The sequence below is a fragment of the Crocuta crocuta genome, unplaced genomic scaffold, assembly GCF_008692635.1.
Source record: "Crocuta crocuta isolate KB4526 unplaced genomic scaffold, BGI_CrCroc_1.0 scaffold72, whole genome shotgun sequence".
In the NCBI taxonomy this organism is placed as follows: Eukaryota; Metazoa; Chordata; class Mammalia; order Carnivora; family Hyaenidae; genus Crocuta; species Crocuta crocuta.
The window spans coordinates 2,521,876-2,547,793 of NW_027529427.1; the positions used below are offsets into that span (position 1 = coordinate 2,521,876).

Consider the following 25,918-nt stretch of genomic DNA (forward strand, 5'->3'; position numbering starts at 1 on the left):
GGTGGTAATAATCTGACTCTGGACTTTTACTGCAGGAGAAGGAAGGCATCCAGTGGGAGGCTAAAGAGGACAATTCGGAGGGTGAGGAGATCCTGGAAGAGGTTGGAGGAGACCCTGAAGAGGAGGATGACCACCATATGGAATTCTGCCGTGTCTGTAAAGATGGCGGGGAGCTGCTTTGCTGTGACACTTGTCCTTCTTCCTACCACATCCACTGCCTGAACCCCCCACTTCCGGAGATCCCTAATGGTGAATGGCTCTGTCCCCGTTGTACGGTGAGTTACGGATCCCAGTCAGGGTGGGAGGTGTGGGTAGTGTAGTCTAGCAGAAGGGTTTACCTCTTCTATATGTAGACATTAGGAGGCTGAGGTGCAGGAGAGGTCATTGGAGAGCTATATCTTTTAGCCCTGAGACCCGTATTTTCGTTTCTCACGCAATCTGGGGATACTTTTGTCTGGGAAAATGTAGGACTAACTTTGAACAGAGTTGCTAATTCTTTGCCAGCTCTCTTAAAGGGGGGTAGAGCAGTGTTCTTCCGGCCTAGAGCATCCATTAGGTCTTGGTAGTTTAGAATGGTTTAATAGGGTCACTTAATTGCTTTTCAGTTGCTCCATAGAAGAATTCTAGGCTCTGGGTCTGTGAGTTTTCTATGCTTTCTTTGTTCTGAGTTACTGTTAAAGTCTAGCTATTGGGCTTGTTAAGCATATAGAGTGATAGTATCACCCAAATCCTGGATGAAGTCCAGAAGTCCAGAAGTGGAGAGAGGGAATTCTGTTATTCTTCACTAGAATGGTTGTTCTTAAAATGAGAAGTATTATTTTAATAATAATATTGAGGCTGTGGGCTATATCATTTCCTCCCCTTGGTAATGATTTGGTGTCGAATCATCTTTTCCTCTCAGTGTCCGGCTCTTAAGGGCAAAGTTCAGAAGATTCTCATCTGGAAGTGGGGTCAGCCACCATCGCCCACACCAGTGCCTCGGCCTCCAGATGCTGATCCCAATACTCCCTCCCCTAAGCCCCTGGAGGGGCGGCCAGAGCGGCAGTTCTTTGTGAAATGGCAAGGCATGTCTTACTGGCACTGCTCCTGGGTGTCTGAACTGCAGGTAAACCTGGGATGGGCTAGAGATCTGGGGGCCACAGTGGACACGGTCATGAAAAACAGCCTTGTGGATGGAAGGAGTGAATGCCGCTCCTCAGTGACTGAACCTCTTTCTGCTTGCAGTTGGAGCTGCACTGTCAAGTGATGTTCCGAAACTACCAGCGGAAGAATGATATGGATGAACCGCCGTCTGGGGACTTTGGTGGTGATGAGGAGAAGAGCCGAAAGCGCAAGAACAAAGACCCTAAATTTGCAGAGATGGAGGAGCGCTTCTATCGCTATGGGATAAAACCTGAGTGGATGATGATCCACCGAATTCTCAACCACAGGTACCCGTGGAGCCGGGCCAGACTGGTGGTTGTCTTGGGTGTGCTGGAGGTAGGCGGCATATCCATTAGGAGACTGCTGCCAAAGGGATGTTAACAGTAACTTAAACGTGGAAGAGATGTGTGCTCCATATGTTGTTATTAACTGACTGAATCCTGGTATTTGAACCCTAAGAGAAGCCTGTAGATTAGATGTAATTTTAAGTCCAGAGACTGGTATGGTAGAGACTCCATATATGTGATATCTGGCCTTCTAGAAGTCTGTTTGGAACATACGATCCTGGCAGTATTTGAAAATGAGGCTTATTTAGGTGGAGAGGAGTGTGGCCTTCTGGCTCTGAAGATTTTTTTCTCTTTGAACTTGCAGTGTGGATAAGAAAGGCCATGTCCACTACTTGATCAAGTGGCGGGACTTGCCCTATGATCAGGCATCCTGGGAGAGTGAGGATGTGGAGATACAGGATTACGACCTGTTCAAGCAGAGCTATTGGAACCACAGGTGGGTGACTTTGGTGAGGTGTGGAGTTGGTTCCTACTGAGAAGGACCTTAGGCAGCTTTGTGTTGTCTGTCTTCTTTAGGGAGTTAATGAGGGGTGAGGAAGGACGACCAGGTAAGAAGCTCAAGAAGGTGAAGCTGAGGAAGTTGGAGAGGCCTCCTGAAACTCCAACAGTTGATGTGAGTTGGGGCAGAAGAGGGAGGGCACGGTTTGTTGGGTTAGATGATGTATCTTGTGTGCTCCAGTCTATTAGTGGCACTCTTAGTAATGCTCTGCCAGTAGGAATTTTAGAGCTCGAATACTTCCCTACTTCTCCACATCTTTGTGAACCAGAGAAATACTAGGGTCATTTTTTCTTTGCATCATCAGAAAAATAAAAACATAGGATGTGTGTTTTCTGTGGTTGAGAAAAGTGTTAAGAAACTTGTGTTGGACCTTGGGTCTTCTGACCCTTAATTCAGGGCTCAGTTCCTTTGGGTTTTATTTGTGTAATATTTTTTCTTAAAAATTTTTAATGTTTTATTTATTTCTGAGAGAGAGAGTGTGAGCAGGGGAGGGAGAGAGAGAGAGGGAGACACAGAATCTGAAGCAGGCTCCAGGCTCTGAGCTGTCAACACAGAGCCCGACACGGGGCTTGAACCCACTATGAGATCATGACCTGAGCTGAAGTCAGATGCTTAACTGACTGAGCCACCCAGGTGCCCCAATGTGAGGACTGTTAAGGTGAAAAAAAATGACTCTAGGGGGAACATAGGATTGTTTACCTGGCGGGTCTTGTATAGCAGAATTATTGTATTGCTAGTGAGGCTATGATGAGTCATTTGTGAACTTGTAACAACAAGACTTCTGACTGCCTGATACGTTTTAGTTGCCTTGCTTCCTGGCACATACTAAATAAAACACAAAATTATAATAGCCATTAAGGATCCTTTTCCCCTATAATTTTTTTATGTTTATTTATTTTGATAGAGGGGGGGAGGGAGGAACAGAGAGAGAGGGAGAAAGGACCCAAAGCACGCTCTGCGCTGACAGCAGAGAGCCTCACGTGGGGCTCAAACTCACAAACTGACATGACCCGAGCCGAGGTCGGATGCTCAACTCACTGAGCCACGCAGGTGCCCCTTCCCACAATGCTTTGTGGCTCTTGAGGATCTAGTGAGGATGTGTGAAGAGAGGAAGCAGCTGCTGTCTTATGGAAGGGAGGGGGTTCCTGGCTGGCTCTTCACTTCTTCATTTCATCCTTCAGCCAACAGTGAAGTATGAGCGACAGCCGGAGTACCTGGACGCGACAGGTGGAACCCTGCACCCCTATCAGATGGAGGGCTTGAACTGGTTGCGCTTCTCCTGGGCTCAGGGCACCGATACCATCTTGGCTGATGAGATGGGCCTTGGGAAGACTGTCCAGACAGCAGTCTTCCTCTATTCTCTCTACAAGGAGGTAGGAGAGTTGGGGCCGTGAGGTTTTTGTGTGTGGATATTTTGTGTTCCTGCTCTTTTTACACTCTGAGGGGAGAGAAAAAAGGAAAAAAAAATTGGCCACAGACTTTGAAGAACATTGTGGGATTACACTAAGATACAGACATGTCTTCTTTATTTTAATTTTTTAAAAGTTTGTTTCCTTGAGAGACAGCTTAAGTTGGGGAGGGACAGAGAGGAAGAGAGAGATAATCTCAAGTAGGCTCCACGCTGCCCGCTCAGAGCTCAACGTCAGGCTTGAACTCATGAAATTGAGACCGTGACCTGAGCTGAAACCAAGCATCAGATGCTTAACCCACTGAGCCACCCAGGCATCTCTAAGATAGACGCGTGTACACAGAGGCACATTGAGTGGATGGAACCTTGGGTAGAATCAGTGGTGGATGCATAAGAGTCTCAGTCCTTGGGCTGAGTTGAGCAGCGTTGTGGGTGGAATTAGCATGGAAAGACTTCCAGGAAGGAGTCGAGTTTTAAACTCTCTGTAAAGGTGGGTGTGACTTTGTGGGAAGGAGCGGGCAGGACGTTTCCGTATGCAGAGAAAGGTGAGAGTAGGAGCAGCCGCACACGTGCCCGCCCTCAGCTGGTCCTAGGGTAGAGGTGGGTGCGGGGCCGGCCTTGTGTTGGGGCCCTCAGCCCTTATTCCGCCACTTCTCTTCTTTCTCCAAGGGTCATTCCAAAGGCCCCTTCCTAGTGAGTGCCCCTCTTTCTACCATCATCAACTGGGAGCGGGAGTTTGAAATGTGGGCTCCAGATATGTATGTGGTGACGTATGTGGGTGACAAAGACAGCCGTGCCATCATCCGAGAGAATGAGTTCTCCTTTGAAGACAACGCCATTCGTGGTGGCAAGAAAGCCTCTCGCATGAAGGTATCTCACCGGGAGGGAGACCACCCTAGAGAGTTGCTGCTGTGGGCTTAGTCTGCTTAGGGTGGGGTGAGGCAGAAGGATACCAGTTGGGAGGAGGGAGAGTCCCTTGGGCTTGCCTGCACTGGAGGAGTTGAACACTAGTGACCGAGTTGCTTTCTTGTGCAGAAAGAGGCGTCTGTGAAATTCCATGTGCTGCTGACATCTTATGAGTTGATCACCATTGACATGGCCATTTTGGGTTCCATTGATTGGGCGTGCCTCATTGTGGATGAAGCGCATCGGCTCAAGAACAATCAGTCAAAGGTGAGAGGGGAGGGAGGGAGGTCATGGCCTCCAGTTTTAGTTTTTTAGTGCCACTTACTCATTGAGGGGAGACCTAGGAGAGGAACAGGTCAAATGGTTTTTGCATTCCTTCCTCACTGATACTCCCTGGTGGCCAGACCTTAAAAGGGAGATGGAAATGGAGGGGAGGTGGCAGCTTCACCATTGGGCAGGAAAATGCTCAGTTTTCCAGAGGTATACTGGAGCTCCCTTTTCATTGAATTTTATCTTCTCCATCTGCTTCTCCAGTTCTTCCGGGTCTTAAATGGTTACTCACTCCAACACAAGCTGTTGCTGACTGGAACTCCATTACAAAACAATCTAGAAGAGTTGTTTCATCTGCTCAACTTTCTCACCCCAGAGAGGTTCCAGTAAGTGTGTGTTTATCCGTAATCAGCTGATAATTCTGCTTCTAATTCTTCTGTTGCCCATTTCCCATATGACTTTCTTTTCTTTTTCTGAAGCAATTTGGAAGGCTTCTTGGAAGAGTTTGCAGACATTGCCAAGGAGGACCAGATTAAAAAACTGCACGATATGCTGGGCCCTCACATGTTGCGGCGGCTCAAAGCTGATGTGTTCAAAAATATGCCATCCAAGACAGAACTGATTGTGCGTGTGGAGCTGAGCCCTATGCAGAAGTGAGTCAGAAGGGACAGAAGCACTGACTTCGTTTTGTGGTCAGACATCTACTAGTCTGCAGTGTTACCCCTCCCTGTATCCTGCTCAAGGCCTCTGGTGATAGGACCGAGCAAAGTTCTACAGAAACCTGATAGGTTCTAGTCATAGGTCTTATTTAAACACCTTATTTAATGTGATGGTGTTTGTGCTGTTGGTGTTGGTGGTGCTTGTTAGGTTTGCTTAGTCCTGAAGTGAGATATGTTGGCAAGAAGATCTCAGACCTTGGGACTGTCTTAGGAGTCATATAAAGGTTATGAGTCCTATGAAGCCTCTTGAATCTGATTTATTTTTCTGTCTTGCCTGTGTAGGAAATACTACAAGTACATCCTCACTCGGAATTTTGAAGCACTCAATGCTCGAGGGGGTGGCAACCAGGTGTCTCTTCTGAATGTGGTGATGGATCTTAAGAAGTGCTGCAACCACCCGTATCTTTTCCCCGTGGCTGCCATGGTATGTTGTGCCTCCTCTCGTTCTTCACTGGGTTGTGCTCGCTCCCTTTTGTTCAACGTTCTTCTGTTTTTCGCTTTTTTCCTCAGGAAGCCCCTAAAATGCCTAATGGCATGTATGATGGCAGTGCCCTAATTCGAGCATCTGGGAAGTTATTGCTGCTACAGAAGATGCTTAAGAACCTGAAGGAGGGTGGGCACCGTGTACTCATTTTCTCTCAGGTATTATGCAGGCTGAGCTGAGAGCTTTGGGAGGAAGCAGTAGACAGCCCTCAGTGACATGAGGAAAGCAGTTACCACCTGGCTCCCCTTTAATTAAACTGTGCTTTTCCAGATGACCAAGATGCTGGACCTGTTGGAGGATTTCTTGGAACATGAGGGTTATAAGTATGAACGTATTGACGGTGGGATAACTGGGAACATGCGGCAAGAGGCTATCGACCGCTTCAATGGTAAGAGGGAAGGAGCCCCTTCGATCCAGGAATTCTCATTGACTCCTGTCTTTGGATGGATCCCTTGTTCTCCTGTATCTGCTTTTCTGGGTGGTTCTTTTGAGTTTTTTATCAATTGATATGGAAGATAAAGCTTTTGAATGCCGTGATTGGAAGAATGTATTGAACTATTTCTAGCAGATTTTTTTTGCTGGAAGAAGAGCATTTTATTTTACCCTTTTCAGTGTATCTGGAGGCCCACAGAGGGAGCAGGACTTACCCAAACTCAGTTAGCAATTTCGTGACAGACTTGACTCTGTAGCCGCCTCCCGTCCTTTTTTATTTTTATTTTTTAAAGTTTATTTATTTATTTTAGTAATCTCTACACCCACCATGCGGTTTGAACTCAACGACCCCAAGATCAAGAGTTGCACGCTCTTGGGGCGCCTGAGTGGCTTAGTCGGTTAGGCGTCCGACTTTCGCTTAGGTCATGATCTCGCGGTTCGTGGGTTCGAGCCATGTCGGGCTCTGTGCTGACTGCCAGCTCAGAGCCTGGAGCCTGTTTCAGTCTGTGACACCCTTTCTCTCTGACCCTCCCCTGCTCACGCTGTCTCTCTCTCTCTCTTAGAAATAAATTAAAAAAAAAAAAAAAAAGTTGCACATTCTTTCTGACTGAGCACCCCCTCATTTTTTATTTTATAGTAATTTTGGACTTAAAAGTTGGAAAAAAATAACACAGAGTTCACGTGTATCCTTCAATCAACTTCTCTTAATGGTAACAACCTCTATAACCACAGTACAGCTGTCAAAAGCAGGGAATTATGAATGGTGTCACACTACTAACTATGCTATAGACCTTCTTCAGTGTCCTCAGTTTTCCTCCTACTACCCTCTTCCTGTGTCAGGATCCAATACCAGATCCCACATTGCATTTGCTTGTTGTGTCTTTTTCTGTCCGAGATAGTTCTTCATTCTAAAATTTTTTTAAACATTTATTAATTTTTGAGAGACAGAGACAGCATGAGTGGGGGAGGGGCAGAGAGGGAGGGAGAGACACAGAATCCGAAGCAGTCTCCAGGCTGTGAGCTGTCAGCACAGAGCTCGACGTGGGGCTCGAACCCACAATGAGATCATGACCTGAGCCGAAGTCGGACGCTTAACTGACTGAGCCACCCAGGCGCCCCTGTTGATACTTTTGATTATCATTGGCTATTTATTTATTTGTTTAAAAAAAATGTTTTTTTAATGTTTTATTTATTTCTGAGAGAGAGAGGGAGAGAGGGGCAGCATGAACAGGGGTTGGTCAGAGAGAGAGGGAGACACAGAATCAGAAGCAGGCTCTGGGCTCTGAGCTAGCTGTGAGCCTGACACGGGGCTCGAACCCACGAACCACGAGATCATGACCTGAACCGAAGCTGGACGCTCAACTGCTTGAGCTACCCAGGCGCCCCTACTGGTTATTTATTTTGTAGAGTGTCTATGAGTTAGGGTTTGTCTGATGTTTTCTCATGGGTAGATTGAGGTTTTTAGACTTTAGACAAGAATACATAGATGCAATGGTGTGTTCTTTTTTCCCCCCATTTTTTTAAAATAATTTAAAAAAAAATTTTTTTTAATGTTTTATTTATTTCTAGGAGAGAGACAGAGAGAGAGNGTCAGCACAGAGCCCGACGCGGGGCTCGAACCCACGAACCGTGAGATCATGACCTAAGCGAAAGTCGGACGCTTAACCGACTAAGCCACCCAGGCGCCCCTAAAATAATTTTTTTAATGGTCATTTATTTTGAGAGAGAGAGAGAGAGAGAATGTGCCTGCACTTGTACATGTGCATGTAGGGGAGGCGCAGAGAGAGAGGAGAGAGACTCCCAAGCAGGCTCTGTGCTGCCAGTACAGAGCTTGATGCAGGGCTTGATCTCACAGACCGTGAGATCATGACCTGAGCTGAAATCAAAAGTTGGACGCTTAATAGACTTGAGCTACCCAGGTGCCCCTCTGTGTTTTTTAAATTTATTTTTTTTTTTGGGGGGGGGGATAGAAAATGGAGGGGTAGAGAGAGAGGAAGAGAGAGGATCCCAAGCAGGCTCCTCACTATCAGTGCCGAGTTGGATGTGGGGCTTGAACTCACGAACCAGAGATCATGACCTGAGCTGAAACCAAGTGTTGGATGCTTAACTGATGGAGCCACCTAGCTGCCCCACAATTCTGTGTTCTTTTCTGTGTATCATGTCAGATGGAGGACATGGTGTTGATAATGTCTCGTTACTGGTAATGTTAACCTTGATCCTTTGGTTCAGGTGATACCTGCTTAGTTTCTCGTCTGTAGTTATTCTTTTTCACATTGTAATTGATAAATATGTTTTTTTTTTTTTAACTGAAGTATATTAGACACAATGTTACATTAGTATCAAGTGTGCAAGGTAGTGATTGGGTAACTCTAAAAGTTACACTCTGCTCACCACAAGTGTAGCTACTGTCATCGTACAACACCATTACAGTATCACTGACCGTATCCCATATGCCTTATGCTAGGTCTTCCACCCACAGGATTTATCTGTCACATAACTGGATGAGGGAGATATTTGAGACTATGGTCCTGCACTGTTTGTCCTTAAACTTTTACATTGATTTCAGTATTCATCAGTGGATCTTACAGTAATAACTACTGTGCTGTTTGCTTGATGATGTTTTGTATTTCTGACGTTCTTCCTACATTTATTAATTGAAATTTAGGAGACCTTTTTTTCCTGCTTTTAAGGTTTATTTTGTTATTTTTAAGTAACCTCTACACCCAACTTGGGGCTTGAACTCCCAGTCCTGAGATCAAGAGTCACATGCTCTACTGACTAAGCAAGCCAGGCGCCCCTCAGGAGACACTTCTTTTCTTTTTTTAATTTTTTAAATGTTTTATTTCTGAGAGAGAGAGACAGCGTAAGCAGGAGAGGGCCAGAGAGAGAGGGAGATACAGAGTCTGAAGCAGGCTCCAGGCTCTTAGCTAGCTGTCAACACAGAGCCCGAAGCAGGGCTTGAACCCACGAACTGTGAGATCATGACCTGAGCTGGAGTCCGGCACTTAACCGACTGAGCCACCCAGGTGCCCCTCAGGAGACACTTCTAATTGTTTTGGTTTCTTCCTTAGCACCGGGTGCTCAACAGTTCTGCTTCTTGCTTTCTACTCGGGCTGGGGGCCTTGGAATCAATCTGGCCACTGCTGACACAGTTATTATCTATGACTCTGACTGGAACCCCCATAATGACATCCAGGTGAGCAGAGGTAGTGGCCTTCGTATACAGTAACTTACTGGTAATGCATTGTTCTCTGTGAGGGCTCCTCCATCTGGAATTAGTTGTTTTGGGGGAAAACAATAGATTCTTTTTGTGTCTTTTACCTTATTGTGAGCCAGAGAGTTTGGGTTAGCCAGGGTCTTATTTGGGGAAACTGAGAAGGTGGGGTCTGGGGGAAGTTTGTGTGAGGGCAAGTGCAGAACCAAGAAGAGCAAGATTACTTCAGTTTCTGACTTTGCTTCATGCCCAACTTCAGGCTTTTAGTAGAGCTCACCGAATTGGGCAAAATAAGAAGGTGATGATATATCGGTTTGTGACCCGTGCGTCAGTGGAGGAGCGCATCACGCAGGTGGCAAAGAAGAAGATGATGCTGACGCATCTAGTGGTTCGGCCTGGGCTGGGCTCCAAGACTGGATCCATGTCCAAACAGGAGCTTGATGACATCCTCAAGTTTGGCACTGAGGAACTATTTAAGGATGAAGCTACAGATGGAGGTGAGCTAGTCAGAAACTTGTTCTGGTGCGGGGCTTGGCCTCTCTAAAGGGTCCTGAGTATATTTGATGCTTAGGGTCCTGAGTCGTGGACCTAGCGTCCTGTGGGACTTGCTTTTTCCACTGCAGCTGTGGAATCTGACTTTGAGGGTATGGACCCCTGATTCTTTATAGGAGGAGACAACAAAGAGGGAGAAGATAGCAGTGTTATCCACTATGACGACAAGGCCATTGAGCGACTTCTGGACCGTAACCAGGATGAGACAGAAGACACAGAATTGCAGGGCATGAATGAATATTTGAGCTCGTTCAAAGTGGCCCAGTATGTGGTCCGGGAAGAAGAGATGGGGGTGAGTATGAAACCAGAGCAGTGCTGTGCTTGGTGACTGGTCCAGAATTTGTTACTGAGACCAGGATGGTATTTGAGACAAGAGGAAAACATCTGCAGGTAAATCAGTAAGTACATTGATGACTTGATATACTTCTTTGAAAGTAAATACTATCACATGTGGGCAGTCACATTCTCAGTTTTGCTGTGGCTGTCAGGAAACTCATTGCCAAATTTCACAATAAAAAAATTTATATAAGCTCTTCTCAGAATCTCATTTTATGTATTTTGTTAATCCTACAAGTCAACTTTTGATTGTTATCTCAGATCTCTTTGGAGAAAAGGCAGGAGAGGAGATACATATCTGGGCAGCCTATTTCCCTGTACTTTTACTTCTCCTTTTTTTTTTTAATATTTTTATTTTTGAGAGCCAGTACTTGCTCATGCACGCATGTGCAAGTGGAGGAGGGGCAAAGAAAGAGAAGGGGACAAAGATCTAAAACGGGTTCTGTCGTGACAGCAGAGATTCCGATACAGGGCTCGAACTCAGGAACTGTGAGATCATGACCTGAGCCCAAGTCAGGTGCTTAACTGACCGAGCCACCCAGGAGCCCTTGTTTTCCTGTACTTTTTATAGCATTGGAATTGTTTTCCGTTTTTCTTCTCTTCCTTTTCTTAGTCTTTTTTTTACTAAAAACAAAACAAAACTAAAAACCCCTAAAACATAAATGTATGGCTTCTTTAACAATTTTTTCCCTCAAAAGTAGAGTATAAAATGAAAAAAAAATTAACTTTCTCTTCTGTTCCTCTTTAGACCATTCAACTCAGAATTCTTTGAATTGACATAGCTTTCTGGCAGCCTTTGCCATCTTTTCCCAGCCTTCCAACTCAGAACCATCCCCCCTTGTTGCTGTGTTTTTCTGATATATACCTGTTCTCTTTGTTTTCTTCTGGAGATGATGCTACCAGACTCCATTGTAACTGTGGCTGAGAAGTCTCACATAGGTGTACGGGCTGTAGTATTCAATCAAAACTGCCTTCCTATAAGGTGTTCTGTGACCACATGGAGGGGTGCCTGGCTGGGGCAGCACGTGCTGCATGGTTGGGAAGGGAGGGTGGGTCTCCCATTGATAACCTCTGCTGTTGACTACTCAGGTATGCAGATGGCCCTCTTATTATCAGCTGCCATCTATCTTATAAGATTTTTAAATTGTGTTTTTTGAATAATAGTAATTCACGTTCAAAATTCAAAAGATAGCAAGGTGTCTCTTTCCCATCTAGTTCCCTCCCTGGGGATAACTAAAGTTTTCCGTTTCTTAAATAATTTTATAAAGGTATTTTATATGTATATAAATTTCATGTGTGTCTATTCATACATATGTATACATGCATGTGCCTATGTGTATGTATATATACACATACACAGAAAAACACCTTTTTTTTCACTTTTCATTTAAACACAAAAGTGGTTTGTCATACGTGATGTTCTGTACCTTGCTTTTTGTCCACTTAATTAATCTTGGAGATTTAGTCCAAATCAATACATAAAGAGCTTTGCCTCCTAAGATTATTTTTTTAAGTAATCTCTACACCTAATATGGGGCTCAAACTTAAAACCCTGAGGTCAAAAGTCATGTGCTGTACCAGTTGAGCCATCCAGACCTCCCCCATTTTTTGCTGAATAATATATCCTTGTTTGGAAGTACCATAGTTTTTTTTTTCCTTTATTTAAATGTTTATTTTGAGAGAGAGTGAACAAGCAAGGGGGGGAGGAGCAGAGAGAGAGAGAGAATCCCAAGAAGGCTCCGTGCTCTCAACATCAGAGCCTGACGTGGGGCTGGATCCCATGAACTGTAAGATCATTACCAGAGCCAAAATCAAGAATCGGGCGTTTAATCCACTGAGCCACCCAGGCGCCCTCCATGATTTATTTTTTAAGATTGAAGTATAATTGAAAGACAAATTGGGGTGCCTGGGTAGCTCAGTTGGTTAAGTGTCCGACATCGGCTTGGGTCATGATCTCACTGCTCATGGGTTCAAGCCCTGCATCAGGCTCTGTGCTGACAGCTCAGAGCCTGGAGCTTGCTTTGGATTCTATGTCTCCCTCTCTCTCTGACCCTCCCCCACTGGCAGTCTATCTCTCTCTCAAAAATGAATAAATGTTAAAAAAATTTAAAAGCGAGGCAAACCATGAGAGACTCTTGAATGCTGAGAAACAAACTGAGGACTGATGGATGTGGGGGAGGAAGGGGGAGATGGGCATGGAGGNAGCCTGACGTGGGGCTGGATCCCATGAACTGTAAGATCATTACCAGAGCCAAAATCAAGAATCGGGCGTTTAATCCACTGAGCCACCCAGGCGCCCTCCATGATTTATTTTTTAAGATTGAAGTATAATTGAAAGACAAATTGGGGTGCCTGGGTAGCTCAGTTGGTTAAGTGTCCGACATCGGCTTGGGTCATGATCTCACTGCTCATGGGTTCAAGCCCTGCATCAGGCTCTGTGCTGACAGCTCAGAGCCTGGAGCTTGCTTTGGATTCTATGTCTCCCTCTCTCTCTGACCCTCCCCCACTGGCAGTCTATCTCTCTCTCAAAAATGAATAAATGTTAAAAAAATTTAAAAGCGAGGCAAACCATGAGAGACTCTTGAATGCTGAGAAACAAACTGAGGACTGATGGATGTGGGGGAGGAAGGGGGAGATGGGCATGGAGGAGGGCACTTGTGGGGATGAGCACTGGGTGTTATATGGAAACCAACTTGACAATAAACTATTTGTAAGAAAAAAAAAATTAAATTAAAAAAAAAATTAAAAGCGGGGCGCCTGGGTGGCTCAGTTGGTTGAGCTTCCGACTGCCTCATGTCATGATCTCATGGTTCGTGGGTTCAAGCCCCATATTGGACTCTGTGCTGACAGCTAGCTCAGAGCCTGGACCCTGCTTCAGATTCTATGTCTCCGTCTCTCTCTGACCCTCCCCTGCTCACACTTTCTCTCTCTCTCTCAGAAATAAAACATTAAAAATCTTTAAAAAAAAATTAAAAGCAACAACAAAAAAGGAAGACAACATTAATGTTTAGTTTCAGGTGTACAACAAATTGATTCAGTATTTACATATTTTGTGAAATCATCACCATGATAAGTCTAGTTAACATCCATTACCATGCATAGTTTGTGCGTTTTTTTTCTTGTGATGAGGAGTTTTAAGATCTATTCTCAGCAACTTTCAAATATGCAATACAGTGTTATTAACTGTAGTCATCATGCTGTGCATTATATCCCCAGGACTTGTTTATTTTATGACTGGAGGCTCGTACCTTTTGACACTCTTCATCCATTTTGCCCACTCCCCACCCCCAGGAATTGATTCAGTTAGTTCCTTTTTTTTTTTTTTTTTTTTTTTTTTTTTTTGGGGGGAGAGAGAGAGANAGTTCCTTAATGAGGGACGTTTAGGGTATCTCTAATGTTATGCTGTTATTGGTGGTTGTAAGGGATTTGGAATCAGTTACTTGTCCTGAAGTGTCTGAAAAAAATAGATTTTCAGAGGAACATAAACATTACTGGAACATAAGAGAAATATATGTATAATTTGTTTTTGTTTTTTGCACACAGTTGGCAAAGTTCTATGAAATTATGAAGAACAGAAGAGCTTATGATCCTTCTACTTTATCTCTTATAAAAATTTTTTGCAGTATTTCAGAAACCCTTCTATTCTGCCTTGCTATCTAATCTCTCTTTTCTGTCTCTGTTTTTCTGTCTAATCTCTGTTTTTCTGTCTCCCAATTCTATAGGTGTCAGGAAAAAGGGTTAGAAGAAAAGAGTGCTGTCTCTTCATCCTTCCCTTGTGATAACGTCATCCCATGTTTTTCTTTAGTTACAGTGACTACTAATCTATATGTAACTGTGAGGAGCCATGTCCTGTCAATTAAATTTCTCTTAAGTTCTTAGGTTCAACCAGGCGTACTAAGTATTTCAGAGTCCAGTCCTGAAAAGGAGCTAGCAGAATGGGAACTGTGAGGACCAGGGGTAGCTGGTGGTGCTGACTTCAGCACCCCTGAGTCCTGGCCCTCCCTCTGTCCCAGGAGGAAGAGGAGGTAGAACGAGAAATCATAAAACAGGAAGAAAGTGTGGATCCTGACTACTGGGAGAAATTGCTGCGGCACCATTATGAGCAGCAGCAAGAAGATCTAGCCCGAAATCTGGGCAAAGGAAAAAGAATCCGTAAACAGGTCAACTACAATGATGGCTCCCAGGAGGACCGAGGTGTGTGTGGCCGGCCCCGCCCCCCACCCATGGGCCGTTCCACTAGAGCAGTGGGCCCCGCTCATCTGCCCTCTCTCCCTCCAGATTGGCAGGACGACCAGTCCGACAACCAGTCCGATTATTCAGTGGCCTCAGAGGAAGGTGATGAAGACTTTGATGAACGTTCAGAAGGTGAGGACTAATCCTTTCTGCTGACTTTTAAATATTGCTTTGTTTAATACCTCTATCAGTGTCACTCATGCATCCTTTTTCTTCTTGCAGCTCCCCGCAGGCCCAGTCGTAAGGGCCTGCGGAATGATAAAGATAAGCCATTGCCTCCTCTGTTGGCCCGTGTTGGTGGGAATATTGAAGTAAGTGCTATTTGATTCTAAGGAGAGGTGGTCGGTGAGTGCTTGATATTTGGCCTTTGATGGAATAAGACTTGCTCCCTCTCACGTAGGCTCCTTCTACTTACTTCTAGGTACTTGGCTTTAATGCTCGTCAGCGAAAAGCCTTTCTTAATGCAATTATGCGATATGGGATGCCACCTCAGGATGCTTTTACCACCCAGTGGCTTGTGAGAGATCTGCGAGGCAAATCAGAGAAAGAGTTCAAGTAAGTTGAGAACTGGAGTGACTGATAATAGAGCAAGAGTTTTTAATCTCTGGTCATTCCACACTACTAGTCCAGGCTGTGCAGGGAAATTGTGTCCTCTGTTGAAGGTGATGGGGGAAGCTCTTAGTAATAGGGCTCTTTGTGTTCCTACCTTCCCTGGAAGAGAACCTGGGGCATGGTGTGGGGTCTGGAGAACCAGCCTTCAGTGCAATGGTGGGCTTTATCTCAAGATGGAGCCAGAGTTGTTGTCTAAGTTAATGCCTAAGTGGTAGGAAAGGTCTTGTCTAGGAGTTGGCCTGATTGCTGTTTAACTCCTCTTTCACTTCTTTACTACAGGGCTTATGTGTCTCTCTTTATGCGACATTTATGTGAGCCGGGAGCAGATGGGGCTGAGACCTTTGCTGATGGTGTCCCCCGAGAAGGCCTGTCTCGCCAGCATGTCCTTACGAGGATTGGTGTCATGTCCTTGATTCGAAAGAAGGTGAGCCCTGAGCCTCTGTTTTCATTGTTCAGAGTTTCTGGGGAAACGGGAGGGCCAACAGGAAAGGAGCCCAGAGTTGGAATTAAGTCGACCATTTTGTCTTGTGGCCCCAGGTTCAGGAGTTTGAACATGTCAATGGACGCTGGAGCATGCCAGAACTTGCTGAAGTAGAGGAGAACAAAAAAATGTCCCAGCCAGGGTCACCTTCCCCAAAGACTCCTACACCCTCCACTCCAGGGGACACACAGCCCAATACCCCTGCACCTGCCCCACCTGCCGGTGAGTGTGCCTGTACACTGTTTTTTCTGTCTTTTGTCCTTGCCTGTGCTTTTTCTGCTCCCTCGTGCTCAGCTCTAAGAGCGGAGTCTGGCAGGACACAGAGCAATCTCCCTCTCAGTTTAGGAGAGCCGTCCTAAGATAGGGCTGGCTCTTAAAGGCACGAGAGGACAATTTAAGATGAGATGAACTGAGCAGGTGTGACCTTCTTGCTGATCTAGGACCTTCCTCCTAATTAATTGTCTTCTATTGGTCTGCAGAGGATGGGATAAAAATAGAGGAGAATAGCCTCAAAGAAGAAGAGAGTGCAGAAGGAGAAAAGGAGGTGAAATCTGCAGCCCCAGAGGCCACTGTGGAGGTAAGAGACGGGGAAGGTGACTGGAGGCCATACCACAGATACATGAATGAGCCCCCTCATCCTTTTTGGTTGTTGGCCTGTCTGCTTCAACTTAACGTCTTTCTTCCTTTGAAGTGTACACAGCCCCCTGCCCCTGCCTCGGAGGATGAAAAGGTCCTTGTTGAACCTCCCGAGGGAGAGGAGAAAGCAGAAAAGGCAGAGGTGAAGGAGAGAACAGAGGAACCGATGGAGACAGAGGCCAAAGGTATCCATGTTTTCAAGTACTACCTTCAGATCCCTATGAAGCTCTTGGACTTTTAGCCGGGCCATGGAGATGTCAGGAAGAAGTGACACTGAAGAGCCCTGCACCCTGGGTTTTAAGTTGAGGGTTTTTTCCTCCTCAAGATGTTTTTCATGATGTTAATCATTGAGATTTAAGATTAAGACTGTTCCAGGGTGCGGGGGTGGCTCAATCAGTTAAGTGTCTGATTTCAGCTCAGGTCATGATCTCAGGGTTTGTGAGTTCAAGCCCCAAGTCAGGCTCCTTGCTCCTTGCTGACCGTGCAGAGGCTGATTGGGATTCTGTCTCTTTGCCCCTCCCCCAGTTGCATGTGTTCTCATTCTCTGACTCTTTCTCAATATAAATAAATAAACTTTAAAGAAAAAGACTTTTGTATTTGGCTATGGTGAGGAACACAGAACACTCTTTTTTTTAATTCATTTTTTTAAGTTTATTTTGAGAGGATAGAGAAGGTACCCGCAAGGGAGCATCAGTGGGGAAGGGGCAGAGATAATCCCAAGCAGGCTGTCAGCACAGAGTCCCACGTGGGGTTAGATCCCACTAACTGTGAGATCATGACCTGAGCTGAAACCAAGAGTCAGATGCTCAACTGACTGAGTCACCCAGGTGACCCCTTCTTTTTTAAAATTAATTAATTAATTAATTAATTTTATTTTTTATTTTATTAAAGACTTAAAATTTTTTTTTTAACATTTATTTATTATTGAGAAACAGAGCATGAGAATGGGAGGGACAGAGAGACGGGGAGACACAGAATCTGAAGTAGGCTCCGGGCTCCAAGCTGTCAGCACAAAGCCCGATGCAGGGCTTGAACTCATAAACCACGAGATCATGACCTGAGGTGAAGTTGGATGCTTAACCGACTGAGCCATCCAGGTGCCCCTAAAAACTTTTTTAATGTTAGCACAGGGGCCCGACTTGGGGCTCGAACCCATAAGCTGTGAGATCATGATCTGAGCTGAAGTCGGATGCTTAACCGACTGAGCCACCCAGGCACTCCCAATTTTTTTTTGGTGTTTATTTTTGAGAGAGAGAGAGAGAGAAACATAGTGTGAGTGGGGAAGCGGAAGAGAGAGAGGGAAACATAGAATCTGTAGCAGGCTCCAGTGGGGAAGCGGAAGAGAGAGAGGGAAACATAGAATCTGTAGCAGGCTCCAGGCTCTGAGCTGTCAGTACAGAGCCTGACGCAGGGCTCAACCCATGAGCCACTGGATCATGACCTGAACTGAAGTTGGACATTTCAACCGACTGAGCCACCCAGGCACTCCTTTATTTTTACTTTTTTTAAGAGTTTATTTATTTTGAGAGACAGTGTGGGCGGAAACGGGAAAAGGGCAGAGAGAGGGAGAGAGAGAATCCCAAACAGGCTCTGCGCTGGGGTCGATCCCACAAATTGTGAGATCATGACCTGAGCCAAAATCCAGAGTTTGATGCTCAACCAACTGAGCCACTCAGGTTCCCCAAGAGATTTTATTTTTAAGTAATCTGTACACCCAATATGGGGCTCGAATTCACAAGCTCGAGATCAGGAGCTGCATGTCTATGACTGAGCCAGCCAAGTGCCCCAGAACATTCTTCTTTATACATGCTCAATGCCATCTGTTCTCCCTAGGTGTTGCTGATGTGGAGAAGGTAGAGGAGAAGTCAGCAATAGATCCGACCCCCATTGTGGTAGAGGACAAAGGTGGGTGTTTGGAGAAGTGGATTGTGATTAAAAAGGACTCTAAAACTAGATGCAAGGATTTTATCTCTGGGGTACCCTTTGGCCTCTTCCCATCCACACCCATATAGTTCTTTTATCCCAAGCTAGAAGACTCCATCTGTCCCTACATATGATTGTCATGGGCCGGTGGCACCTTTTTCTGGGTTTGAGAAATACTTGTGTCTAGAAAGGGTAGAGGTGGCTGGATACTTAACAGCCTATAATGCTGTGGGTAAAGGCCATGGTGCTGTGCTTCTGTGTAGAGCTGACATTTTTCTTCTGCATATCCTGTAGAAGAGAAGAAAGAAGAAGAAGAGAAAAAAGAGGTGATGCTTCAGAATGGAGAAACCCCCAAGGACCTGAACGATGAGAAGCAGAAAAAAAATATTAAACAGCGATTCATGTTCAACATCGCGGATGGTGGTTTTACTGGTATGACAATAAGGGACCATCTGGAGGGTGAAAAGCCTTGGAATGGAAATCAGAGCTCTTGTCAGAAGCCAGGGTGCAAAGAATTTACTAGATGAGGGACTGTCAAATATTGATTCATGTTCCTCTGGTTCTGTGTCAGAAAGCCATAGGCATACTACTAAGGTGGCATCTGTGCGGGCAGAGATAAAGAGCTTTTTGAATTCTTAAAGACATTTGCGTCTCTTTTTCTCCCCAACCTTTCTCAAATTCTCTTCAGAGTTGCACTCCCTATGGCAGAATGAGGAGCGGGCAGCCACAGTCACCAAGAAGACTTACGAAATCTGGCATCGGCGGCACGACTACTGGCTGTTGGCTGGCATCATAAAGTATCCTTTGCCTGAGTCTGGGCTGAGGTTCTTGGTGAAGGTTTCTGAAGGTCCCATGTTTGAGGTTCTTTCTTTCCTGGTTTTGTTTTTCCTGAGCAATTTTCCAATAGCCATGGCTATGCCCGGTGGCAGGACATCCAGAATGACCCACGCTATGCCATCCTCAATGAACCTTTCAAGGGTGAAATGAATCGTGGCAATTTCTTAGAGATCAAGAATAAGTTTCTAGCCCGAAGGTTCAAGGTGAGCAGGATGGGGAGGAATATGGTGTTGAAGTGACAGCCTTTTATTTTATTTTATTTTAATTTGTTTATTCATTTATTTATTTATTTGGGGGAGGGGGAGGGACCGAGAGGGAGAGAGAGAATCCCAAATAGGCTCTGCACTGTCAGTGCAGAGACCAATGTGGGGCTCAGTCTCACAAACTGAGAACATGAACTGAACTGAAATCAAGAGTCGAATGCTTAACCAACTGACCCACCCAGGCCTCCCTACGTGACAGCCTTTAGAGTGCAGGAGGGGCTACACAGGAAGGAGTCTGCTCACGCAGCCATGCTGTTTACTGTGTTTTCCTATATACGTTACTTAACCTTTTATATTCTGTGAAGGGCTTTGCTCTCCAGTATCTTAAATATTAGAAATCAAGATACATAGGGGCATCTGGGTGGCTCGGTCGGAAAAGCATGCAACTCTTGATTTTGGTGTTGTGAGTTCAAGCCTCACAAATACAGAGATAACTTACATAAATAAAAAGTTAAAAAAAAGAAATGAAGACCTAGAGACTTGAAAGTTAACCAGCTCTTCAAGGGCTGAAGATGACTGTGCCTAGTAAATGACACAGACAGAAGGGCACCTGGCTAACTCAGTCAGTAGAGCATGCAACTCTTGATCTCAGGGTCGTGAGTTCAAGCTCCACGTTGGGCATGGAGACTAGTTAAAGATAAATACATACTAATAAATGACACACATGCAGTGGATGTGTTGGGGGTACACTATAGGTTGGAGTGTTCAGGAAAGTTACAGAGGTGGGACTGAATTGGATCTCTGAAGAGGGAGGGCTGTCATTGGGTTAGTGATAACTTTTTTCGGGGTTTGAGAGCACCTGTGTGAATAAGGGGTGGGGTGGATGCAAAGAGGGGATGTAAAGATAGAGTTTCATTTTCAGAATCACTAGGGTAGTAAGCCCAGGGCTGAAGAGAATCTCAGTCTGGAATTTAGCAAGTGTACCTTGAGGGTATCTTTGTACAGACCATCAAAGTGGGATACGTGAAGACAAGATATGTGGATTTTAAGCTGAGTATAACTGGGGGGTAAGAAATGTACACTAATGAATCTTCAAACCTTATGTGCCAAGCAGTGAATGACACAGGGATACAAAGACAAACAAGGCATGGTACTTGTTCTCAAGAACTTTTGGTTTAGAGGCAAATGTGTGATAGAATAAATGCCACTCTGTGTATTGGGAGGGATCCATATGGAATTTTCCAGGGGGGAATGGCTTTGTGGAGAAGATGGTATTAGAATTAAGTTTTGATTAATGTAATAGAGATGACTGGTTAGAAACAGAAGGCTGTTTGAACCAATGGGATTAGGTAGGGCAAAGACCTAGAGGCAGCAGAGCTTATGGTGTTTGGAAACAGCAAGCAGTCCAGTTGGGCTGTAGAGAACACTTGCCTTGGGTGATGGTGGGAGGTAGGTTGAAGAGGGAGGTAAGGACTAGAGGTCAGTAGGTGGGTTTTTTGGCACCAGATGAGAGAGTTTGGACTTTAACCTGTAGTTAATGGGCAGCCATTGAAGATTTATGAAGAGTTTTGATATGATCAAGGGAAATGGAAACAATATTCATGAGATTATAGAGTTGCCATAGTCATGAGGTAGTAAAGGCTGGGCTGTGATGCTGGTTGTAGAAAATGAAAAGGATAAGATAAAGGAAACAAAATACCAAATAATTTATAGGATTTACTGATTTATTGTAGGGTCAGCAAACCTTTTCTATTAAAGGGCTCGATAGTAACTATTTCAGGCATTGTGGGACGTACATGTTGCAAATACTCTCATAGTATACAAGCAGCCACAGGTGATAAACAAGTAAGTATGAATGTGTTCCAATAAAACTATGTTTATTGACGCTAAAATTTGATCTTCATATAATTTTTATAAAGTGTCACAAACTGTTGATTTTTTCCTAGCCATTTAAAAATGTAAAAAACCAGGATACCTGGCTGGCTCAGTCGGTAGAGTATGCAACTCTTGACCTTGAGGTTATAAGTTCAAGTCCTACAGTGGGTGTGGAGATTATTTATGAAAATAAAATAATTTTTTAAAAAAAGGTAAATAACCATTCTTAGCTTCTTGGGCTATACAAAAACAGCCAGTGGGGCCAGATTTTGGCCATAGGCCATAGTTTTCTGACTCTTGACTTCCTGGATTTGAGATACAAACTAAAGTTTTCAGCCTGAGTCACCAAGAAAAATTATCATTGGCAGATCAGGGAAGTGAGAAGAGGGAGCAGCTTGTAGAAAACAAGTTCAATTTTAGAAAAGTCCTAGTGTCTTCCCACTACCCCCATCACCATAAACAAGTTGGGTCAAAGAGTGATCAACCACACATGAGTGGGATCAGAACGCTCAGTGCTTGAAACTCAGGTTTGAAAAGCATCAGATCATTTGCACAGAGGTGCTGGCTGAACTGGGAAAGGAGAAATCACTTAAGGGAGTGCATTAAAAGAATAGCAAGCCAAGGGCTGGCCCTGGAGAAACCTCATATTATGGGACGGTAAGAGGCAGTTGGTGAAGGAGACAGGGTATGTAGATCGTAAAGAGATGCTTGGTCTGTCTGGGGATAGATTATTCTGCTTGATGGAGCATGTCTTGCGGAAGAAACCACAGCCCATTATTCTCATTCTGTCCTACTTCCTGACCCCTAATGGCTTTATTGTTTTTAAGAACCATTGGGTAGATACTTGAGCAAATTAAGTCTGTCCCTTGGAATATATTGCAAAGAACCTTTTACGTAGCTCCGTCAGGTGACACGTAAGTGTTCATTGCAGTATAATTTTTGGTGGTGGGGCCTGGAGACAACCTAGAAGATGTTTGACGGACCCTGACTGGGAGTGTGCATAGGTAAAATGTGGGTTCACATCATGAAGCGTTTTAGTGTTAGAACAACATAAATTGAACATTTTAAAAAGATCTGAAGTGGAGAAAGAAAGAAAAAGCTTTTTATGTGTACAGAACCACATTTTGTTAAATTAGAAATATGCATGAAATGATATTCAGTCTTCAAGAACACCGACAAAAAGCCACCCAGTAAGTATATTATAAGCGTTGTCTATTGGGGAAGGAAAGGGAATGGGAGTGAGATATGGAGACAAAAGGAAACATAATTTTAAAAAGCAAAACAACTTAAATGATACGATGTATATCCACAGGAGGGACTATCATGCAACCACTAAAAAGCATCTTTTGTCAAGAGCAATTAATAAAAGGAAGGTTTTTACTGTGGAATTTTAAGTGAAGGCACAATGTAGAGAGAGAGTGATCTCAGGTACATAAAAAATATAGATGAAAAAAATCTGAGCATGTTAACAGTATCTATTGGAGGTACAGTTACTTAGCATCTTAATTTTCATACGTTCTATTTCCTAAGTTGAAACTATCATCTTTGTATAATAAACAAATCAATAAAGGGCAAAGAGTTAAAAACATGGACTTCCAAATGGGGATAAAAAAAAGCAAAAGCAATGTGATGTTGAACTGCTGGTGTGGGGGAGCCATCTGTAAGGTTCTTCATAGGTTCTGAGAAGCCGGTCAGAAATCAGCAAAGCGAGTATCAGTCCAGCTCCGCTCTCCTCTGTATCCTCCTCCAGCTCTTAGAACAAGCCCTGGTGATAGAGGAGCAGCTGCGCCGGGCAGCCTACCTGAACATGTCCGAGGACCCTTCTCACCCTTCCATGGCCCTCAACACCCGCTTTGCGGAGGTGGAGTGCTTGGCAGAGAGTCATCAGCACCTGTCCAAGGAGTCGATGGCAGGAAACAAGCCAGCCAATGCGGTCCTGCACAAAGGTAGCCAGTGGCTCCCCTGTCTCCTGCTGGCTCAGCCTCCTTCCCCTCTCCCTCCCCAACACGTATTTACTCCTTGTTTCCAAGACTTGTTTTCAGAGTCTTTCTGCCTGGGATCTTTGCCTTCTTCCTTAATAAGCTAATATGTTAGAGGCAGTCAAGGACAGTAGTTCTTTGCCTCTTTTAGCTCCGTTATATTCAAGTTCTTGGAGGTGGAAAGCAAAGCAGAATAATACAGTGTCACCTGAGATACTTTTTTTTTTTAAATGTTTTATTTATTTCTAGGAGAGAGAGAGAGACAGCGTGAGCAGGGGAGGGTCAGAGAGAGAGGGAGTCACAGACTGAAACAGGCTCCAGGCTCTGAGCTGGCAGTCAGCACAGAGCCCGACGCGGGGCCCGAACCCACGAACCGCGAGATCATGACCTAAGTGAAAGTCGGACGCTCAACCGACTAAGCCACCCAGGCGCCCCACACCTGAGACACTTTAGAGGTGACTTGAGGTGATTTAAGATCCAGTTAGATTCTAGATCCCTTTCCACATTTAGTTTCTTTTGTTTCTTTTTTTATTTTTTTTAATTTATTTCTAGGAGAGACAGTGTGAGCTGGGGAGGGTCAGAGAGAGAGGGAGTCACAGACTGAAACAGGCTCCAGGCTCCGAGCTGGCAGTCAGCACAGAGCCCAACGCGGGGCCCGAACCCACGAACCGCGAGATCATGACCTAAGCGAAAGTCGGACGCCCAACTGACTAAGCCACCCAGGCACCCCTAATGTTTATTTATTTTTGAGAGACAGAGTGTGAGCGGGAGAGGAGCAGAGAGAGAGGGAAACACAGAATCCAAAGCAGGCTCAGGCTCTGAGCTGTCAGCACAGAGCCCGATGTGGGGCTCAAACTCACGCACCATGAGATCATGACCTGAGCCGAAGTTGGATGTTCAACCGACTGAGCCTCCCAGGCGCCCCTCAACATTACGTTTCTAAATAAAGTTCAAATATGGGGGGTGGCAAGGTGGAGGCTGAGATGAGGAAAAGAAGGCTGTTACAAAATAAGGAGGAGACAGCTTCAGAAGATGGAGAGGGAAGATGATGAAACAACAGGAATATTCTCTCATGGAGGGAGAATAGAGATAAGAGACAATATGGAACAAAGTGCATTGAGGGCGAAGTGGGGTAAAAAAGCATAGATAGCGTCATGGACAGTTGGAAGTGGGATATGAGAAGTAGTAATTTGGGTATGGTGGAGGCCGGTCAGGTGACACAGTGACTAGCAACCATACTCCAGCACATCAGTCACTTGGATCACTGAGAAGTAACAGAGGGGCCTGGTTCATCATGCTCAGAAGGATCTCAGTCTTGACTACCACAGCTCACCGCCTGTTTTTCCCCTGCCTGTGCAGTTCTGAAACAGCTAGAAGAACTGCTGAGTGACATGAAAGCTGATGTGACTCGACTCCCAGCTACTATCGCCCGAATTCCTCCAGTTGCCGTGAGGCTACAGATGTCAGAGCGTAACATTCTCAGCCGCTTGGCAAACCGAGCACCCGAGCCTACTCCACAGCAGGTAGGGTGTTCTTCGGGCCAGCTGTCCCAGCGGAGCCGGTCTGGAACTTGTAACTTTGTTCTCCTGGGCGGGGCGGGTGGTGTCGGGAGGGAGCTTGCCAGTGAGTTCCCTTGAGATCTGGTAGATTCCTGTGGTATGGAATTCTGACTCCCTTGGCTCTCTTTCCTGTAGGTGGCCCAACAGCAGTGAAGATCCGGATCGATGATACCACCTCCACCGCTGAGCAGTGACCTTCCTCACTTTCCCTTGCCCAGCTTCTCCCCTGGGGCCTGAGAGACCCTCTCCTTCCTTCTGCCCCATCTTCCACGTTGTAAAGGAACAGACCCCAGTGTACTGGGGAAGGGGAGGGGGTGAGGGGGGTGGTGCCCTTCCTGCTGGAGAGACATGCAGCAGTAGCGCCGGCGCCATCTGCAGGGAGCTGGCGGACTGGCCTTCTGGGCCATGGCTTCTCCCCACCGTAACGCCTGTTACACACAAACTCTTGTGGGTTCCCGCCAGGCTTGAAGAAAATGATCTGAATTTCTTCCTCCTTTTGGTTTTATTTTGTTGGTTTATTTTGTGTTTTCTTTTCTCCTTTTTTGGGGGTATTCAGAGTGGGCCGGGCCCCTGGGCGAGACACAGCTACCTCTGTTGGCATCTTTTTAATACCAGGAACCCAGCGGCTCCAGCCACTGAGCAGCTAGAATGAAATAAAGTGGAAAAAAAAAAAAAAAAAAAGGAAAAAAACCAAAAACAAAAAAAACCANCAAAAGCATAAAAAACCACAGCAAATTTCTTGATGAAAATTGAAAATAAAAGTTTCCTTGTATTTTAGTGCTCTGGTTCAGTGTGGGTGTAGCTGCAGGTGGATGAGTGTGGACGACAGGAGCTGTGGGAAATGTGTACTTGAAACCTAAGGGGGCCACCTTGTGTTCTGGTATTCTCTGGAAGAGCCATGTTCTGTTTGCGTGCACGTGCCTTATGAGGCGGGGACCCAGGATGACTGCCACCTGGAAAATGCGAGGCTCCGAAACGGTACCTGGGTTCATACCCTGTACTGCTGGTTCATGGCTTTGTGACCTGAGGGAGTTATCTGGGCTGTAGATTTCTCGTATAAAATAAAGTTATCTTCCTCCTAGAGTTGTGAAGATAAAAATAGTAAAGTGCTTGGAAATGTTTTTAACAGCTGCTAAGCACCGCCTTCGTGTTTCTTTGAAGGAAGGCTGGATTTTCTTGTTAACTTCTGTGAAATTAGAGGACACGACGTCTTCCTCTAGCCTCTAGTGATACGAACCCAGGCAGAGAGGAACCTTGCTAAGCGGGGGGT

The 25,918-nt window shown here is 45.2% G+C and overlaps 1 protein-coding gene and 1 non-coding gene across 8 annotated transcripts in view; both read left to right on the forward strand.

The window, feature by feature from the left end:
- Positions 1 to 25,425, forward strand: part of CHD4 (chromodomain helicase DNA binding protein 4) — a 32,898-nt gene extending 7,473 nt beyond the window's left edge. For 3 of the 7 annotated variants that reach the window (XM_077759124.1, XM_077759129.1, XM_077759127.1), the window contains exons 10-40: positions 36 to 275; positions 902 to 1,105; positions 1,225 to 1,430; positions 1,795 to 1,926; positions 2,007 to 2,103; positions 3,171 to 3,362; positions 4,067 to 4,267; positions 4,433 to 4,570; positions 4,838 to 4,959; positions 5,053 to 5,226; positions 5,575 to 5,716; positions 5,803 to 5,934; positions 6,047 to 6,164; positions 9,280 to 9,404; positions 9,682 to 9,919; positions 10,091 to 10,266; positions 14,324 to 14,504; positions 14,589 to 14,675; positions 14,766 to 14,854; positions 14,965 to 15,098; positions 15,435 to 15,579; positions 15,693 to 15,858; positions 16,116 to 16,213; positions 16,328 to 16,457; positions 18,106 to 18,177; positions 18,490 to 18,627; positions 18,884 to 18,992; positions 19,103 to 19,235; positions 22,861 to 23,059; positions 24,449 to 24,612; positions 24,784 to 25,425. In XM_077759124.1, coding sequence (XP_077615250.1) covers positions 36 to 275; positions 902 to 1,105; positions 1,225 to 1,430; positions 1,795 to 1,926; positions 2,007 to 2,103; positions 3,171 to 3,362; positions 4,067 to 4,267; positions 4,433 to 4,570; positions 4,838 to 4,959; positions 5,053 to 5,226; positions 5,575 to 5,716; positions 5,803 to 5,934; positions 6,047 to 6,164; positions 9,280 to 9,404; positions 9,682 to 9,919; positions 10,091 to 10,266; positions 14,324 to 14,504; positions 14,589 to 14,675; positions 14,766 to 14,854; positions 14,965 to 15,098; positions 15,435 to 15,579; positions 15,693 to 15,858; positions 16,116 to 16,213; positions 16,328 to 16,457; positions 18,106 to 18,177; positions 18,490 to 18,627; positions 18,884 to 18,992; positions 19,103 to 19,235; positions 22,861 to 23,059; positions 24,449 to 24,612; positions 24,784 to 24,801 — 4,500 coding nt within the window. In that variant the 3' untranslated portion in view covers positions 24,802 to 25,425. Of the gene's footprint in view, positions 1 to 35; positions 276 to 901; positions 1,106 to 1,224; positions 1,431 to 1,794; positions 1,927 to 2,006; positions 2,104 to 3,170; positions 3,363 to 4,066; positions 4,268 to 4,432; positions 4,571 to 4,837; positions 4,960 to 5,052; positions 5,227 to 5,574; positions 5,717 to 5,802; positions 5,935 to 6,046; positions 6,165 to 9,279; positions 9,405 to 9,681; positions 9,920 to 10,090; positions 10,267 to 14,323; positions 14,676 to 14,765; positions 14,855 to 14,964; positions 15,099 to 15,434; positions 15,580 to 15,692; positions 15,859 to 16,115; positions 16,214 to 16,327; positions 16,458 to 18,105; positions 18,178 to 18,489; positions 18,628 to 18,883; positions 18,993 to 19,102; positions 19,236 to 22,860; positions 23,060 to 24,448; positions 24,613 to 24,783 lie in introns of all 7 variants that reach the window. The other 4 variants (XM_077759125.1, XM_077759128.1, XM_077759126.1 and 1 more) reach the window with 3 other exon arrangements.
- LOC144227574 (small Cajal body-specific RNA 11) lies at positions 15,892 to 16,030 on the forward strand. Its single transcript, XR_013333962.1, has one exon.
- Positions 25,426 to 25,918: the final 493 nt, after the last annotated feature.